Consider the following 18,798-nt stretch of genomic DNA (forward strand, 5'->3'; position numbering starts at 1 on the left):
TACTACTAAAAACATTTAAATTTATACATATATAGAGCATGTAGATTACGCAGTATATATATGTATGAGTTCATGTTTTTGAATATAAATTCGTTTTATACATGTATAAAAAGATAAGAACGAAAATAATACTCGTGATGCCATCTATTATCATATACGTTAATTAACATGTCGTGAAAAGTTGTTTGATTTTCAATTAATATTTTTAGATACCGTTACAAAATAGAATTACTGTAATTAATACGTGAAGCAAAAACTTTGTATCCCTTTTTACGAAAATTGCGCGGACGGAGGAGTATGAAATTTTCCACACTTATAGAGAATATAGAGAAGAAGTGCACAATGCTAATATTTTTTTTAAACAATGCATAAAAGATACATTTAATCAATAAAGAAAACATTACACACACTACATACCATGTATTTGACGCACACACGCATGCATACTATTAATTGTCAAACTTTTGTTCATGACGTCTGTGGTCAAATTGAGAATACATTAAATATTGTTTGTCTTTATTAATATTTATTTTTATAGTGTAGCCTTGGCAACATTTGTTATTATAGAAGTATAAAATACAATTATAATAGTGTACAAACTTATTATATAATTCCAATTAATTATAGTCGAATTTCGACTACTGCGGGACCTCTAGTTACTTTAATTAGCCAAATTACAATTAATATTAATATGGTTAAAATTAAATATTATACTGACATGTTAAAACTGTGTTCGCCCTCGATTTTAGTGACCAGTAAATTTTTTAGAGTCTTGAAATGAAATAGAATGCTAAGGAGTAAACTCGAATATTCTACGCATAATGACGCAGCAGACCACAGCATAAGATCTTAAATGCATATAGTCAAATACTACTTCTCGATTCGTAGTAGAATCTTTATTTAGTTTTTAGTTTTTTTTGTATATGCATTATACTAATGATTGAAAACAGTATTTTCTTCAGTTTCGGCGAGTTGCTCAAAATACTTGAAATATTAAGATTTGTCGACTATTAGTAGATCACTATTAATCATCCGTGAGCTTGGTGAAATATTTGAAATGTCTAAAATAATATAGAGACAATAAAAAACAAAAGATTAACCCGCTAATGTAGTTTTAATTATGATAAAAAAGGCACAACCGATAGCAGATTTAAGTGGCAACGCACTCAAATCCGAATTATATTATTTATGATAATGATTATTTATAAAACTGTGTCATCAATGCAATATTTTATCTTTGAATACGACAGAACATTTAGAACCGAAATAAAGTAACAGTAGGTACCTTATGTTTGAGCCTGCGGCGCGCATTGTGCGGTACCGTAGGTTTCGTGGAGTCGGAGTGGTGGAGCTCGATGGGGTTTAGTCGGTAGTCGGTTTTGCGGGGCGGGTCCTGCGTGGTAGACGCCGCGCAGCGCCTCGCCCGCCTTTCTCAAGGCGTAGTCTCCCGGTAGGAATTGGAAGAAGAGGAGGACTTTGGTCTTCCTCTTCCCCCTCTTCTTCTCTGGAGGCGCCGGAGTCCGACATAACCCGGTCTATTACCCCTCTCGACCGGGTATCCGTAAATGGATACCCCAGCGCTAAAAAAAAAAAAAAGGTACCTTATGTTTGTATGGAAATCATAAACTAAAGTAGCACTACATTTTTAATACGCTTTTATTAGCTTCAGACGTATGTATGTTTCTAACGGAATCTTTGAACATGATTTTGACCCCCTTCAAAACGTCGGATTAACTCAAAATTTGGTATACTTATTAACGAAGAAAAAATGATTTTATTGTAAAAAAGCGTGGGGTGCTTTTCAGGATATTATCAAAATAACCCTTCTACTCATATCTGTTCATAAAATATTTATAACTACTTATACCATGCACACGACGCTTTTTTTACAATAAAATCATTCTTTCTTACACTATTTTTAATTCAAATTTATTAAAATTTATTTTAAATTTTTTAGTTGGATTTTCTATAAAAGCGTTTTTGTTTTTTTGTTTTTTTAAACTATTATTTATTTGGTCACGGAAATCTTAAGCCTGTTCTTTAATTATAACATATAAATTTAAGTATACACATATCGATGGCTATTCTAAGTATACGGGCTACTTTACTTTTCCTGAGCTCTCCAGTTCAGTTTCAGCCTTCCGATTGAAAACCACGTCGACAACATTGACCGATGAAGCAACTGGCTCGTTAAGGGACGTTGTTGTTGAGACTATTTGATATACATGTGACCGTAGCTATATTAAAACAAAAAGATATTTAACAGATGCCTGAATTTCGACAAGGATATTTTCTAGATCGGGGGCGCAGCCCAATACGTTGGTCCGACCAGATCCGCACCGCTCTGGATTCCACATTTCACAACGCCCTCCACACCGCCAGAGACAAGAATGGATGGAGAAAAATCGTGCGTGCGAAGGTGATACAAAAGGGTGGTCACGACCCTCAGCAATGAGGAATACGACGCAAGGAGGAGGATTTTCTAAATAAGTTCCGAACAACAACATTCAGAGCGTCAGTCTACCGAGCAATTTCAACCGCTCAGTTAAACCGATCTTGCCTTTGTCGTTAGGCAGTGGTTTGGCTCTGCCCCTGGCATTGCTGACGTCCATGAACGACGGTGACTACTTTCCATCTGCTGGGCTGTATGCTCGTCTGCCTACAAAGGTTATGAAAAAAAATAATTAAAAAAAAAACCGCCCAAATATATTAAAGTCTGTTCACCCTATCAATGCAAGAGTAATATCACTTAAATTTTTTGAATTGTCGACTCTTTTTATCCTTTAAAATATCAGGTAAATGGTTATAAATTTTAATGGCCATACAATAAACATTTTTTCTGATAAACTGTCAATCTCTGATTTGGTACTTAAGGTAAAGGATAGTTTACGACAGGAAATTTATGTTGCACAATCTACATACTTATATGTATATAAAAATGAATTGCTGTTCGTTAGTCTCGCTAAAACTCGAGAACGGCTGGACCGATTTGGCTAATTTTTGTCTTGAATTATTTGTGGAAGTCCAGAGAAGGTTTAAAAGGTAGATAATTATGAAAATGCTCGGAATTCAATAAAAATATCACTTTTGGTTTTCCCTTTGATGTGTCCCCCGTCGGACGGATTCCTTCTGTTTATTTTAAGTTTATTCTAGACAAAAGTTTAGGTCTTTTATTTATCGATTGAGGCATTACGAAGTCTGCCGGGTCAGCTAGTCAAAAATAAAATATTAATATTAAGAAACAGTCGCTTGCCACACTGTACACACTAGTACATATAGACTATAGTAGTAGTAGTAGTATATATATAACTATACCGAGACCTTAGAACTTATATTTCAAGGTGGTTTACGTTTTAGATGTCTATGGGCCCCAGTAACCACCTGATGGTGGGCTGTGAGCTCGTCCACCCATCAAAGCAAAAAAAAAAGATAGTATATGTATAAACGCCAGCAATCGGCTTTACCTGCGGCTATAGATGTTTAGCTTTTAAAATATAGTACATATAATAAACAGAGCGTTCAACAGAAAATTGCGAGATAGCTAAATACATTCCACGTCATCAGAATTCAGATCTGACCGCTGGCTCTCTTTAAATATTCAGTACGCCTTCAGCTCTAACACAAGGAGCAGGCTTAGGGACCTCGGTAACCGTACTCGTCGAACTCGACAAAGAGTTCGCCGTGCAACCTAACCCATGAATCAGCCCATGGATCTTCTCAGCGGGTCGCGATTCCGATCCGGTAGTAGATTCATTCGCGAAGCAGCTACTCTTGAGCTGTAAGGTCTCCTTCGGAGGCGCTCGGGTATCTGTTAGCAAATCCCACCCCTCCTGGCTGAGCCTTTGCTCGCCCACTTGTCCTGGTGAAACTGAAAAGGCCTCCGGGACCCAGTAATCCTTCAATCATAATAAAAAAAAAAAGAAATCTTAATGACGTGTGTGGGACACAAAACGGATGAGCGCGATGCGTTCTGCAAACTATTTCTGCATCTTGGGTTTCTCTCGTTACAGAAAAATTACGAGGCAAGCTTTAAATAGGTTTAAAAATCATTGAATTATAATTAAAACTGGTGGTAGGAAGAACATCTTGAGAGTCTGCTCGGGTAGATACCACCACTCCGCCTAATTCTGCCGTGAACCAGTAATGCGTTTCGGTCTGAATGGCGGGGTAGTTTTTGTACTATTAAAACGGAGGCCTTATAAACTTATGTCTCGAGGTGGGTGGCGGCATTTACGTTTTAGATGTCTATGGGCTCCGGTCACCACTTAGCACTGGGTGGGCCGTAAGCCCGTCCGCCCATCCAAGACTTCCACTATTAAAGGAGAAGAAAGAAGAAAAAATCAAGTACACAAAAAAATACTTTATTCAGAATGAAACTAAATAAAAACAAAGAATAATATTAAAGATCGTGTCCCCACAATAATAATTCCGAACCTTTATACTTTGATATACACTGCTGGTTATTTATGAAAGCAACGTTCGAAGGTTGCCACTTAATCATCGTCCCCAAATCTCCAACTGATAACGGTACCCTCTTCCCGGTGCGTTTCTGAATTCTATGTTCACGGTGTTGAATCCGACACCGCCGCTGAATACCCTCACGGTTGGAGACTGCGATATTCCGCTTTCTCTGGCTCGAATCGCGGTTATCCGGGTACCAAACGGCTCCTGGTGCCAAAAGAAATAAGACCAGGACGTACTTGACGACGTACGGGTGACATAGCGACTGAAAAATAATAAATGCACACTGCATATCAATACTAATATTATAAAGAGGAAAGATTTGTTTGTTTGTTTGTATTGAATAAGCTCCGAAACTACTGAACCGATTTGAAAAATTATTTCACTGTTGGAAGCTACACTATTCCGGAGCGACATAGGCTATAATCTTTTTTAGAAAAAATTAGGGATCATTACTAAAACTTCAATAATGTAACCCAAGGTGTAAAAAAATTACCTAAAATATTCTTTACATCGCGTGCCCTACGAAAACTATTGATGATAGAATAAAATACTGTACCTACTACGACTTTGTAGAACACATTATCATTTACAAAAAGTGTAGCGACAGCGTATGTCTAACTATTATAGTTATGCCGCAATAAGTGTTCTTTTATTTAAAAAAATAAAACAACGTCAAATATCGTTTAAATTTTTGTTAAAGAGCCAAGGGGAGCCGGAGCGGGCCGCTAGTAATATTATAAATGGTAAGTGAAAACAAGCAAAGGGGAAAGGGGGTGACTGAAAATCAGCCCTGTTCGTTTCATCTACTTTGCACAGCATTAGCTGAGGCACCTTCTTTTTTTTTCGGGCCGAGGCCGATCCTCTTACGAGGTCCCCACACCTAAAGAGCGCGCGGGGAATGTGGGGCGGGCCCGCGACTACGAGACCGCGGGTCCAAGGATGTTTTCAGCGCCCTACCCGCTAAACGACTCCCCTGGACTCATCGCCCAAGCGTCCGATCCCCTCCGAGGTCAGAACCCGAATGAGGTAATGGGGTTAACCGTGGTCAACACTACAACCAGACGGCGCAGCTCACCCCAAGCTTTTATTTATCTAAATATAATAATCTGGATCTGTGTGAAAGGCAATAAATGATTTTATTATTATTATTATATAAATACTATTGTATCAGCAAAAGTGTTTGGTTTGTTTTTTTTTCCTGCCTAAGCCGGTAACCGGGCTATGCCAGCGTAACCGGGGCTCACAGGGCTCTAACCTCAAAACGTTGCTAACATTAACTCTACTAAGAACAATGGCTTCGAAGAATCTACCATCGGATCAAAATCGCGACCCACTAACATGAGCCGACGAGAAACTCAGTGGGGAATAACCATAATTCAAATGTCTAGTTGAAGGTAGACTCGTTTCCATCCAAGATTACGGCATAGACAAGACAGTTTCAGCTTAATTTAATTACGATCGAACCAATTTAATGGTTTTAACACATAAATATAAAGCTTAGAAACCATTTAAAATCCCACAGCACAAAATCTACTATATTATTTAACCAACCTTCAAGCTGTCGTCAAAGAATAATATTTGCATCTCTGTAGTAGATCTAATCATTGCACCTCTGCCCAACTATGTCAAGGACAAAAAAGATACATAGGTATCTATCACGTACTACATGGTACTAGATACATAGATACTTACCGAAGTAATAAACGGTCTTGGAAACTAATGAAGCCGAGGTTTAATTCGGATCTTCTAGAAGATTTGACGTTCGCCTCTTCGTTGGCCGACACTACAGCCGTAACAGCCAACACGAACAAAATAAGCTTCATCTGTGAAATGGCCATCAAAATCGAACTATTGTGTTCTATAACATAGAAAGCTTACGAACAAGATTAGATGAATGTTATGTTTATTATGTTCGAACCATTGATGGATTAAAAAACCATATTCGTCTCCACTCCATGTCCTGTCCTGCCGGCTAACTTCGGTCGTAAAATTTGATTGGTTATTGTACACTGCTTTGTATCAATAACTTTAAACAATGCGCGTAAAGTTAAATTTGCAAAAGATATGTTTATATGGGTAAGAGACCGGGTTATGTCGGACTCCGGCGCCTCCAGAGAAGAACAGGGAGAAGAAGAAGACAGGGGTCCTCCTCTTCTCCCAGTTCCTGCCGGGAGACTACGCCTTGAAAAAGGCGCGCGAGGCACTGCACGGCGTCAGCCACGCAATCCATGCCCTGTCCTGCCGGCTAACTTCGGTCGTAAAATTTAATTGGTTATTGTACACTGCTTTGTATCAACAACTTTAAGCAATGCGCGTAAAGTTTAATTTGCAAAAGATATGTTTATAGTTAACTATAACTACGTAGATATAATTGGTGAGTGTTTCGGGACAGTTTTGAGTGCTACTTTTGTATTAAACTGTGTATCTTGGGTTTTTATATTATATCTATGGTTCGAACGGCATGATTTAGGGTATCCGCTCAATGATCGACGTTGGATCGTAATAACTAACACTTATATTCAGTTTAGACAAGGTTTATATTTAGTTTATGAATTTCGGTTTTGATATATTATTGGAGTTTTCAACGAATAAAATTGACTTTCTAAATTTGACGACAAACAAGGCGCAAAATCGTACCTTGAAGGTTTTTTTGTGCCTATTTATATTTAGATAAGAGTTTTCTCACGATGGGAAACCAGGCTTTTATCGGCCCTTATTGATTGCTCGTGTCAATTTTTAGAAAAGTAGTCATTTGGAAGGCAAAGCCAAGTTGGCGTCCAAAATGCTGGGAGTCCTCAACAGAGCGAAGCGGTACTTCACGCCTGGACAAAGGCTTTTGCTTTATAAAGCACAAGTCCGGCCTCGCGTGGAGTACTGCGCCCATCTCCATTTGACTCCCTACAGAGGAGGGCCGATCGGATTGTCGATAACCCCATTCTCTCGGATCGTTTGGAACCTCTGGGTCTGCGGAGGGACTTCGGTTCCCTCTGTATTTTGTACCGTATGTTCCATGGAGAGTGCTTTGAGGAATTATTCGAGATGATACCGGCATCTCGTTTTTACCACCGCACCGCCCTCCACCGGAGTAGAGTTCATCCATACTACCTGGAGCCACTGCGGTTATCCACAGTGCGCTTCCAGTGCGCTTCTTTTTTGCCACGCACCATCCGGCTATGGAATGAGCTCCCCTCCACGGTGTTTGCCGAGCGCTATGACATGTCCTTCTTCAAACGAGGCTTATGGAGAGCATTAAGCGGTAGGCAGCGGCTTGGCTCTGCCCCTGGCATTGCTGAAGTCCATGGGCGAAGGTAACCACTCACCATCAGGTGGGCCGTATGCTCGTCTGCCTACAAGGGCAATAAAAAAAAAATCATTTCTCATCTATTACTGTCAGCGGTATAGATCTATAAATATAAAAGTCGATCTGTGTATGTATCTTCCCTATAGACTTCGAACCCGCTTGATCAATTTCGATGAAACTTTTCAAGAATCTTCAGATTGGCCTAGTAAGTTTTACCGTGATGTTTGGTAGCGGTAGGATCAAAGTCAAATCAAATCCAAAAAGCAAAATGGCCCACATTTGACTAGTTTAAATGAATAATAATTTTGAATAAATTATTGTACGTAATTAATAGGGTTTGGGCGTGATCTATCAGAACAGTGCCCAAAATTGCCCAAAAAGTGCCCAATTTACACTGGTGGTAGGACCTCTTGGGAGTCCGCACGGGTAGGTACCACCACCCCGCCTATTTCCGCCGTGAAGCAGTAATGCGTTTCGGTTCGAAGGGTGGGGTAGCCGTTGTAACTATACTGAGATCTTAGAACTTGTGTCTCGAGGTGGGTGGCGCATTTACGTTGTGGATGTCTGTGGGCTCCAGTAACCACTTAACACCAGGTGGGCTGTGAGCTCGTCCATCCATCTAAGCAATAAAAAAAAAAAAATGATTGAGACGAGTGGTTAAGTTTAAATCTTGAGTTCTGTGATTATTTAAACTTACATTTTATTGAAGCAACGGAATACCTCTAGAGCTTTGTATATTTTTACACCACACTTAATTTATTCAGAATGTAGTTATCGTAACTAATGAATATCACAAATGGCCAGATGCACTCAAATTTGTACGTACTTCTAAGAAATCTTCAAACCTCGTTCGATAAATTATATGTGATACAGCGATCGGGAAAAATCGAGGAAGCGATTTCGAAACAAAAAGGTTTGAGACGCGTAAAGAAATTTTTCATGCTTATTAAGTTTGAACACCACCTTCAATTTACAAAAATACCGCACTAACATACACTAGATATCAAATGAAAATTGTTCTATTCTCACCTTGCGGGCTTGTTGCTTCGTTCTCCGCTTTGTAAGCCCAATCACGCTTATATATACTCAAAATCATTGATAAGATTATTTTCTAAATGACTTAAACGCAAATGCTGACATTAATTCTTTGATTCTTTGTTACTTATAAATAGTGGGTTAGTAATTCGCCGGATTTTCTTCTACGTGTTGAGGATGCCTACCAATCGCGGCGTGCAGGGGTTGAATCGACTAACTAAAAAAAAAACTTTAAAAAATTAAAAACGTTCGTTCTATAGAGCTGTGAGCTTCATCATCATTATCCTGCCCTTCTCCCAGTCACCTGGGGTCGGCGCAACATGTTTTCTCCTTCCATACTCTTCTATCATACCTTCTATCATACTCTTCTATCTACCATTTCTTCGCTCACTCCCCTCCTACCCATATCGTCTTTCACACAATTCATCCATTTCTTCTTAGGTCTACCTCTTCCTCTAAATCCTTCCACATTCATAGTTAAAACTCTCTTAACAACCTCATTTTCATTCCGTCTCATCACATGTCCATACCATCCCAAACGTGCACTCCTCAGCTTCTCTGTCACAGGCTGTGAGCTTATCTGGCTTATTATAATTTTAAAATTAAAATTAAACCATCAATATAAAAATCAGTTCAATTGTTATAATAGTATTGTGAGGTGACTAACAAATAAATACTACAATATGTATTTCATTTCTAGACGTTAATAAGAGCTATATGATAATAATGATGATTATTTTATTTATATTATATATATTATATTATTATAATTATTATTTAAAAATTAGAAAAGAAAGCTACAAAAATGTGTTAGTGATTTTTTATTCTTAATTATTGATTCCTTATTAGTCTTTGTATGAATTAGAATTATATAGTAAATTAAATATGTATTCAATTTATTTGAAGTCAATTTTAAAAAAATATCGACGGAAAATTAACAAAATTATGATGTTGATGTATCTGATAAGTGTTCCTTATCTCAATTTAATCCGCTGTTTTGAATTGGGTGCAAATATCGTTCAAATATACCGCTATATACAAACAGACATGCACATATATGTATGTATATGTGGGCGCAAACGCCACAATTGGCAATAAATAACATAATAAATATATAGTTTAGTTTATTTACTTATGGATAACGACTTTAGTAATATTAAGACATTGTTATGATTATTATTCTAAATGATAAAATGTTGTTTTGATAAATATCACAATAATGTAGGGTAGACACCGTAACGCCACAGTATAAAACGGCGGTGCGTGAACAGTGTCGCCTCAGTCTGTCTCAGGCAGTCAAGTTGGTCGGTCGCTCTGTCGGTCTGCCGGTTTTATTGACTTTTATTGCAATTATTGCAATACAATGGGTTCAACGGAATAAGAGTGATGACGGAACTGCCGCTCAGCCATTCTCGGCGCCGTCATCAGAAGTGGGATCAGAACGCTACTCTCACTGGCGTGTCATGTTCGAAGTAAAGCAGAGAAACATAATGCAGTTAATTAGAGCTTTCAGAATACCAACAGCAGCTTTTCAGCAGTTTTGGAAAAGCTACCGACGCGGAGATGTTGATTATAGGTAGCAGCTCAAAAGTGGGACAGGGATGCAAAGGCATTGGGAGGATGATGCTCCCCACCTGCCATTAAAATAAAGCAGATTGAAAATGGTCCGCTGAATGATGAATTAAGAGAAGTTGAATCATCTGGTAAGAAATGGATGGACGAGCGGTCTCTGCAATCCAATGTGTTTTGATAAAGGTAAAGGTTTGGAAGGTTTGGTAATGGTGAATCAGTCCTCTAAATGTTAGAGGATCCTGATAACTGACAAATTGACCGTATGGGCAGAGCGATTTGCTCTGCTGTAAAATGACTTAAGTGTCTACTTTTATTTTCCTATCCAATTATCCTTCCTAAAAACGCTGGCGGGCCACCATGCGAATCCTTAATCCTGGTCTTGTGTGTTGGCTAGATCCCGTATGGGTGATGCCTTGTGTGTTGGCTAGATCCCGTATGGGTGATGCCTTGTGTGTTGGCTAGATCCCGTATGGGTGATGCCTTGTGTGTTGGCTAGATCCCGTATGGGTGATGCCTTGTGTGTTGGCTAGATCCCGTATGGGTGATGCCTTGTGTGTTGGCTAGATCCCGTATGGGTGATGCCTTGTGTGTTGGCTAGATCCCGTATGGGTGATGCCTTGTGTGTTGGCTAGATCCCGTATGGGTGATGCCTTGTGTGTTGGCTAGATCCCGTATGGGTGATGCCTTGTGTGTTGGCTAGATCCCGTATGGGTGATGCCTTGTGTGTTGGCTAGATCCCGTATGGGTGATGCCTTGTGTGTTGGTTATATCTCAGTCGGGGCTATGTCTTGTGTGTTGGCTATATCTCAGTCGGGGCTATGTCTTGTGTGTTGGCTATATCTCAGTCGGGGCTATGTCTTGTGTGTTGGCTATATCTCAGTCGGGGCTATGTCTTATGTGAAATAAAACAGCGCAAGGGACGCGCTGGAGTCAGTATGGCCGTGTGGGCGCAAACGCCACAATTGGCAATAAATAACATAATAAATATATAGTTTAGTTTATTTACTTATGGATAACGACTTTAGTAATATTAAGACATTGTTATGATTATTATTCTAAATGATAAAATGTTGTTTTGATAAATATCACAATAATGTAGGGTAGACACCGTAACGCCACAGTATAAAACGGCGGTGCGTGAACAGTGTCGCCTCAGTCTGTCTCAGGCAGTCAAGTTGGTCGGTCGCTCTGTCGGTCTGCCGGTTTTATTGACTTTTATTGCAATTATTGCAATACAATGGGTTCAACGGAATAAGAGTGATGACGGAACTGCCGCTCAGCCATTCTCGGCGCCGTCATATACATATGCCCATAAATAGACGAAAAACACAGATGAGTTCTGAGCACATCATTATATTAGGATAGGATCATTTTTACCATAAAATAAAACGAATGAGTAATTGTTTTAATAATTTTTATTATTACAAAAAATGTACCATTGCACAAAAAACATATTAGAACAAGAAACAAAATCAAATATAAGAACAGATTGGTAAAGTAAATTTTATTCATTAATGAGATTTATGCAAAAATCTTAACTGTTATTTTTAAATTATTTATTTAAACAATTTAACATTTTTAAAAAATCATACGCAAATTTTATTTCAATAATGTAATAAACATTTTGTTCCTGACTGTACTACGTGTTACGCTTACCGCTCTCACGAGAAAACACTGAAAATCATTAGCACTCACCGTCCCCAAATTTCCAAGTCATAAGTGAATCCTCGGCCCGGTGCGTTTCTGAACTCAAAACTCACAAACTCGAAGCCTACGCCGCCCCTGGAAATCTGGACAGTTGCGCACTTGCGTAGCCCGGACTGCGTTAATACGGGTGCCGGGGGGTGCAAAGAGACCATAAAAGTGAAGCCACGACGGGTCGGTTGCCATACGAGAGAATCTCGAGCTGAAAAGACGGTTCGTACATTACATCTACATCCACGGAAAAGGAGGGCTCTGAAGTGAGAGGATCCCATCATTAAAGTCGTCGTGGCCTAAAATATAAGACGTCCGGTGCATTCGTGTTGAACGATGCACCGGTGTTCGAATCCCGCAGGCGGGTACCAATTTTTCTAATGAAATACGTAATCAACAAATGTTCACGATTGACTTCCACGGTGAAGGAATAAAAATCATGTAACAAAAATCAAACCCGCAAAATTATAATTTGTGTAATTACTGGTGGTAGGACGTCTTGTGAGGCCGCACGGGTAGGTGCCTATTTCTGCCGTGAAGCAGTAATGCGTTTCGGTTTGAATGGTGGGGCAGCCGCTGTAACTATACTTGAGACTTTAGAACTTATATCTCAAGGTGGGAGGTGCATTTACGTTATAGATGTCTATGGGCTCCAGTAACCACTGAACACCAGGTGGGCTGTGAGCTCGTTCACCCACATAAGCAATAAAAAAATAAAAATAAAAGCAATGTGCTTCAGTTGACTTAGTCTCCGGATTTAATATAAGTTCTTCTTCTCCTTTCTTCTTCTTTGAAGAAGAAATTAAAGAAGGAAGGCAATTAAATGGTCTTGTAAGAACTTAAATGCTACGCAGGGTTTGAAGAAAGCATTCATGAAGTCAAAATCAAAATAAATTCCTGGTCTAAAATGAGTGAAAAGCTTTATTCATTTATCACAGACTACTTTTCATTCATGTAGATCATATTTTTTGAACTGGCAATGTAATCCAAACCCTAGTTTTAGTTCTAAGACCCTATGTATCAGCTAAGTTTCAATGGGTTATTTATTGTGTGTTGTGAATAAATATTATTATTTTCCAACTTTTGAACTGTTTGAACTGTTGAACTTTGTTATCAAGAACGCTTACAATATAGTCTGTAACCACTTTGAATTTATATCTATTATTTTTTTCCTACCTAATCGTTGCTAGTCTAAGGGACTATTCCGACAACGTGTGGACGGTTAGGTGGAGCTCACAGCATTCAACCTGAAAGAGCTTGCTAACACTAGCACTAGCAAGAGCAGTGCTTTTTATTTATTTATTGCTTAGATGGGTGGACGAGCTTACAGCCCACCTGGTGTTAAGTGGTTACTGGAGCCCATGGACATCTACAGCGTAAATGCGCCACCCACCTTGAGATATAAGTTCTAAGATCTCAGTATAATTACAACGGCTGCCCCACCTTTCAAACCGAAACGCATTACTGATTGACGGCAGAAATAGGCAGGGCGGTGGTACCTACCCGCGCGGACTCACAAGAGGTCCTACCACCAGCTTAGGTGAATCTACTACCGGATCAGAATCACAAGCCGCTGAGGAGATCCGGCGAGAAACTCAGTGGGCTATATCTATGGGTGTTGCTATAAACGGACAGCCTTTTCAATCTATTGATGGCTGGATTGCACTCGGAATCAAGCACGGTCTACCTTGACCGAAACTATGACACTAACCTACGCAGCAGCCTGTCCTGGGGACCAATAAACCCGACGCTCAGATTAGATCTGCTACCGGATTTAACATCTGCACCACTAGCCGCCACCACGGCTACAGCAGCGAACGCGAACACAACACAGAGCTTCATCTGCAAACACAAAAGAAATCGTCACCATAATTTGAAGCAGCCGTGGATCTCAGCCTGGTCTACTAAATCTCTCCTGTCCGATTTACTTGAGGCGCCAAAACACCACCCCCAAGTTTCCGGTATCCTGTGTGACATTGTCCCACCATAAAAATAAATGTACCACATAATTTCATGTTCACCCTGACGGGCCACATGCGGTCATGTGACCACGAAAACTGTTAAGTATTAGAAATGTGGGCAACAATATAAAATAATGACAATAAAATAGCTAAAAAACTACTCTACGAGGCGCGAAAATCGAACTAAATACTAAATAGAGAACAGGTATTGTTACCCGTGAACTTTTAACAATTACGAATGGTATGACAATCCCACACATTGTTACGAAACTGTTATTTTTCTATACTTAATATTATAAAGAGGAAAGATTTGTTTGTTTGTTTGTATTGAATAGGCTCCGAAACTACTGAACCGATTTAAAAAATTATTTCACTGTTGGAAAGCTACGCTATCCCCGGGTGACATTTTTTTTTTTTTTTTCCACAGGAGAAAATCGCCGGATCCCCACCCGCGCGGCAGGTGGGGTATGTGGGAGTTGAACCTCACTAAAAACTCCTGCCGCTCACAACCGGCGCCCTACCTCGGACCGGGCCGGAGCCCAGTCGGGGCTATTGAAACGGCGGGACAGGGTTGACGCAGAGCACATTACATCCATCCCACCGTCCCACGGACGCCGGACCGGTGGCCGCCAGCGACACGAGCACCGGTTCCCTCGTTCAGCGGGCCGAGAGCCCGCTTTGATGGCGCCGCGTTACACCTTCCCCCAGAGCGGTCAGGAGAACGCGGTCTACCATCACCCGGCTTCCTATTGCGGGTGAGCGTGCAGAGCACGCCACCCCACGTCTGGGTCCCTCCCTGCACAAAACGGGTGGGACCCCTAGCTCTTAGGGGGCCAGGTCACGGATACGACCCCGGTCCCGACCCCCTGCTCGGCGGCGGCGGGTTTCTGCGTAGTGAGGAGAGCTTTCCCTCAGTCGCCCCGCCGCCTCCTTCTGCGAGATGGTGCACTCGCAGAAGTCGAGCATAGCCTTCCATGACTCATCGCTGCCAAGCATCGACGCCATGACGCCAGGCAGCGATAAGTCAGGTCCTATCTTTGCGACCAGGACACGGCGCTGCACCTCCCAAGCGGGGCAGACAGCGAGCGTATGCTCCGCCGTGTCCAGGTCGTGTCCACAATGGTGACACCTCGTCGTCGGCTCAGCCCCTATCCGGCGCAGGTACTTCCCGAAGCATCCGTGCCCGGTCAGCACCTGCACCAGACGAAAGGTGAGACGTCCTTCGCCACGATTCACCCAGTCATCAAAGACCGGGTAAACCGCCTCGACGGTCCGTAGCCCCCACGTGGGGTTGGCCAATCGCCTCGACCACGACTCGAGCACGGACCGCCGAGAATGGGCCTTCCGCGCCCGCAGCTCACTTTCGGGGAGACGCGCCACGCCCCGAGCACGAATGCGCCACCGATGCGCTGCGCCACCGATAGTCGGCAGCGAGCGACTCCGCCTCCAGCTCCCATGGCGGCGTCCCCGCCAAAACACACGCCGCCTCGAAGGAGACGGTGCGATATCCGCGAATGAACCTGATGGCAACGGTGCGCTGCGGCCGGCGCAGGAACCGAGCCATAGTGGCCCGGTTGCGTGGCTCAGCCCACACAGGTGCACCGTACAGGGCCATCGATCGCACCACCCCCGCGTAGAGGCGGCGCACAACCTGATCCGGTCCCCCAATATTCGGGAGCAGCCGGCTCAAAGAACCGGCTGTCCCCATCAATCGGGGGACCAGCTCCGCAAAGTGAGCACGAAAAGCCCACCGGCTGTCCAACACGAGGCCGAGGTACTTCAACTGCACCCCGACCCCTATCCGAACGCCTCCAACCACGATGTGGGTGTCAACGGGTGGCGCCCCCCGCAGCCCGTGAAACCACAGAGCCTCGGATTTATTGAGCGCCACGTCGAGACCCAGCCTCCTTATCCTTCCGACGACGAGGGCCACTCCCGCTGTGGCGAGACGGGCAGACTCCCTATAATCATCCCCCCGGGCCACGACCAACGTGTCGTCCGCGTAACAAATAACGCGGAGGCCCGGGAGGAGGGCGCCCCTCAGCACCCAGCCGTACCCGATATTCCACAAGAGGGGGCCGAGAACCGACCCCTGCGGAACACCACGCACGACCGGAAAACGATGAAGGGTCCCACCGTACCCGGTACATACGACCGACCTGGCACCGAGGCTGTGATTTTCGATAGCACGTAACAATGAATGCGCGTAGTGAACGTATTATCGATACAAGACTTAACAACGATGTTACAAGCTTGAGTAGAATGTATGACCGTATCACCTACGCCTCGTACTTCGTTTGTGGACTGTATTAATCGCGTATTTAATAATTGGCATAATGATTTTGAAATAAAGCACCGTTGGCTTCCGCTGTCGAGTAGTGCTCGCGCTTTATGATAGGTACCATGTACATCGGCTACTTCGACAACAGCCGTGGATAATAAAATAGACTGCACACTTACAGATTCATTGCATTGTGTTTGCATGTGTGATTTGTTTACCTGGATACGAAGCGAGTCAGTGCAGGCAGCGGGGGTCGCGGGCGCGGGCACACGAGGCGCTCGCACATCATCGGTTATTTTATCTCCTTCAGTACTCGTTGTAGCATGGAACGATATATCACTAGCAGAGTTATCATTATGAATTAGCGAGTTATGTTTTTTGTCGCATTTTCTACACGGCCCAAATCTGCAGTTATTTAGTGTGTGTCCCGAACGTAAACAATTCTTACATAAATTATGTACCCGTATAAGTTTTAACTTTGATTCTAAATCGCTTTCTATAAACTTATTGCAAGAATAAAGTGGATGATTCGCGTTGCATTTAACACACAGTGCTTTACCGCGTAATTGACGATCGTACGATTTATTCGGGCTGCTGGAAGCATTGCAGTGTGTTGTATAGTTATATTTATGTTGTTTTTTGTTTTCAATTATTGTTGATGTCGTATCTTTACTATGTGAAAGCTTCAATGTTTCCAACATGTCCGCGCGATGTTTGAGAAACCGAATTAATTCATCCAACTTTATCGTATTTTTAGAATTATTTTCGTTCGAGAATAAAGTGCACTTGTGGGTCTCCCATTCGCGTTCAGTTATCCTATCTAGTTTTGACACGATAATATAATTGATCAGTGTATCCCAACTGTCTGTGGGTTCACCAAGTATTTTTAGTGCGCGTAAATTCTTTGAAATAGTGTCGATTAAATTTCTAATTAAAATAGGAGATTCTTTGGCTAGTGTGGGAAGAGTAAACAAAGCCTTTACGTGGTTGTGCACTAACAGCCTACAATTGTTATACCTATTTAATATCAACTCCCATGCAACCTCATAATTATCAGAAGAAAATTCGATGGAATGAATCACTAGTTCTGCATTACCCTTTAGACAAGATTTTAAGTAGTGAAATTTTTGTATGCTGGAAATATCTTTACAATTATGAACAAGCGACGTAAATGTATCTCTGAACTCAAGCCAGTGCTCATAGGCACCGTCGAAAGTAGGCATGGAAATAGTGGGTAGTTTTACTGGTGCTTCGCGATTAGAATTGTGACAAGACTTGGAACAGCTCATGACCTCATCATTATTTAGCATAGATTCTGCGTGAGCTAATGTGCTATAGTAGCTGTTCTCAAAAAGTTCTCGTTGATCACACTGACCCGCTAATTCACTTTCAGAAACATTTTCTTCAATCTTTGTTTGAATGTCGTTAAATTCGGAAAACAAAGTAGCGGCACCTTGAATTCTCAACTTTAAATCTATACGAATTTCATTATTAAAGACACGTTCGTCACTATTCTCTAGCGATGTTACATGGTTTGTAAATTTAGTCAGTCTGCATTTAATTATGCCACGTTTTTTAACAAGGGTGCGAACTAGATCATTACTTTCTGCACTTAGCAGGTTGGGGGATTTATCACGAGATTTAACGGAATCAGTTGGCATATTGGTGGTAAATGAAAAGAGATGTACTTACAGTTATTAGTCAGGCAGTCTAAAACCACGACACTGGTGCTAGCAACGTCACCAGCTTCGTGATTGACGGTAAACTGCGAAAACTCGAAACTTCTATGCGGCAATCGTACTGAAATCAGTTTAGACACAGTATTGCACAAAGAGAACAGGAGGTGATGGAATGAAGGAATGATTGACCCCACCGGATTGCGTATGATATTCGATGAAAGCCAATAATACTTCGATACCGATGTGCGCTTGGCCTCCAGTTGTCCTTTGTGTAGGCCGTAGTCCAAAACTCATCCAAAGCAGCGCGTCTTCGTCTTCCAGCAAATAACTACCGCCACTTGCAATGATTCCAATGGTCGCTGAATCTTGAATTTGGCTCGATGGTCCAAAAAATGGTGCGGCTTGCGATTTTATTTGCTGGTTGAGAGGCTTGGTGAATTCAGGTTTTGAGAAATAAAACTGTTTTGTCTGTGGCGTATTTTTTCTACAGTTAGGTGTTTATTGTTCGAACTTTTTTACATGAATAAAATGGTGTGTTACACGAATCGAGGATTGGGGGGTAAGGGGAACAATATGGACGACCAATCGCGTTACTTGCAAAATTTGCATATCATCGTCCTCTACTCGTCCATCAGTAATACGAGTACGATCTCGAACACAATGTCCATATAAAAAAAATATGTTAGGGGTGGACTACCCCTAACATTTAGGGGGATGAAAAATAGATGTTGGCCGATTCTCATAGATACCGGATAAGCACAAAAAATTTCATCAAAATCGGTCAAGCCGTTTCGGAGGAGTATGGCAACG

At 41.7% G+C, this 18,798-nt stretch overlaps 2 protein-coding genes across 5 annotated transcripts in view; one reads left to right on the forward strand and one right to left on the reverse strand.

Annotated features, from left to right (window-relative positions):
- LOC101739587 (calbindin-32) overlaps positions 1-18,798 on the forward strand; it is a 198,297-nt gene that overhangs the window by 136,586 nt on the left and 42,913 nt on the right. The gene's annotated exons all lie outside the window — the stretch shown is intronic.
- Positions 11,770-14,304, reverse strand: LOC134200766 (uncharacterized). The gene is made up of 2 exons (XM_062674393.1): positions 13,779-14,304; positions 11,770-12,278 (listed from the first exon to the last, which is right to left on the reverse strand). The coding sequence occupies exons 1-2, from the start codon at positions 13,907-13,909 to the stop codon at positions 12,122-12,124; spliced, it is 288 nt and encodes a 95-aa protein (XP_062530377.1). The 5' UTR covers positions 13,910-14,304; the 3' UTR covers positions 11,770-12,121.

This window comes from Bombyx mori, chromosome 20 (genome assembly GCF_030269925.1).
Source record: "Bombyx mori chromosome 20, ASM3026992v2".
Lineage (NCBI taxonomy): Eukaryota > Metazoa > Arthropoda > Insecta > Lepidoptera > Bombycidae > Bombyx > Bombyx mori.

What these genes read in the sequence shown, in the direction of transcription:
- LOC134200766 (XM_062674393.1), bottom strand. Translation starts at nt 13,909, where the DNA reads ATGAAGCTCTGTGTTGTGTTCGCGTTCGCTGCTGTAGCCGTGGTGGCG. An exon ending in CAGGACAGGCTGCTGCGTAG is followed by an intron (nt 12,279 to 13,778) that starts GTTAGTGTCATA and finishes CCGTCTTTTCAG; the next exon opens with CTCGAGATTCTCTCGTATGG.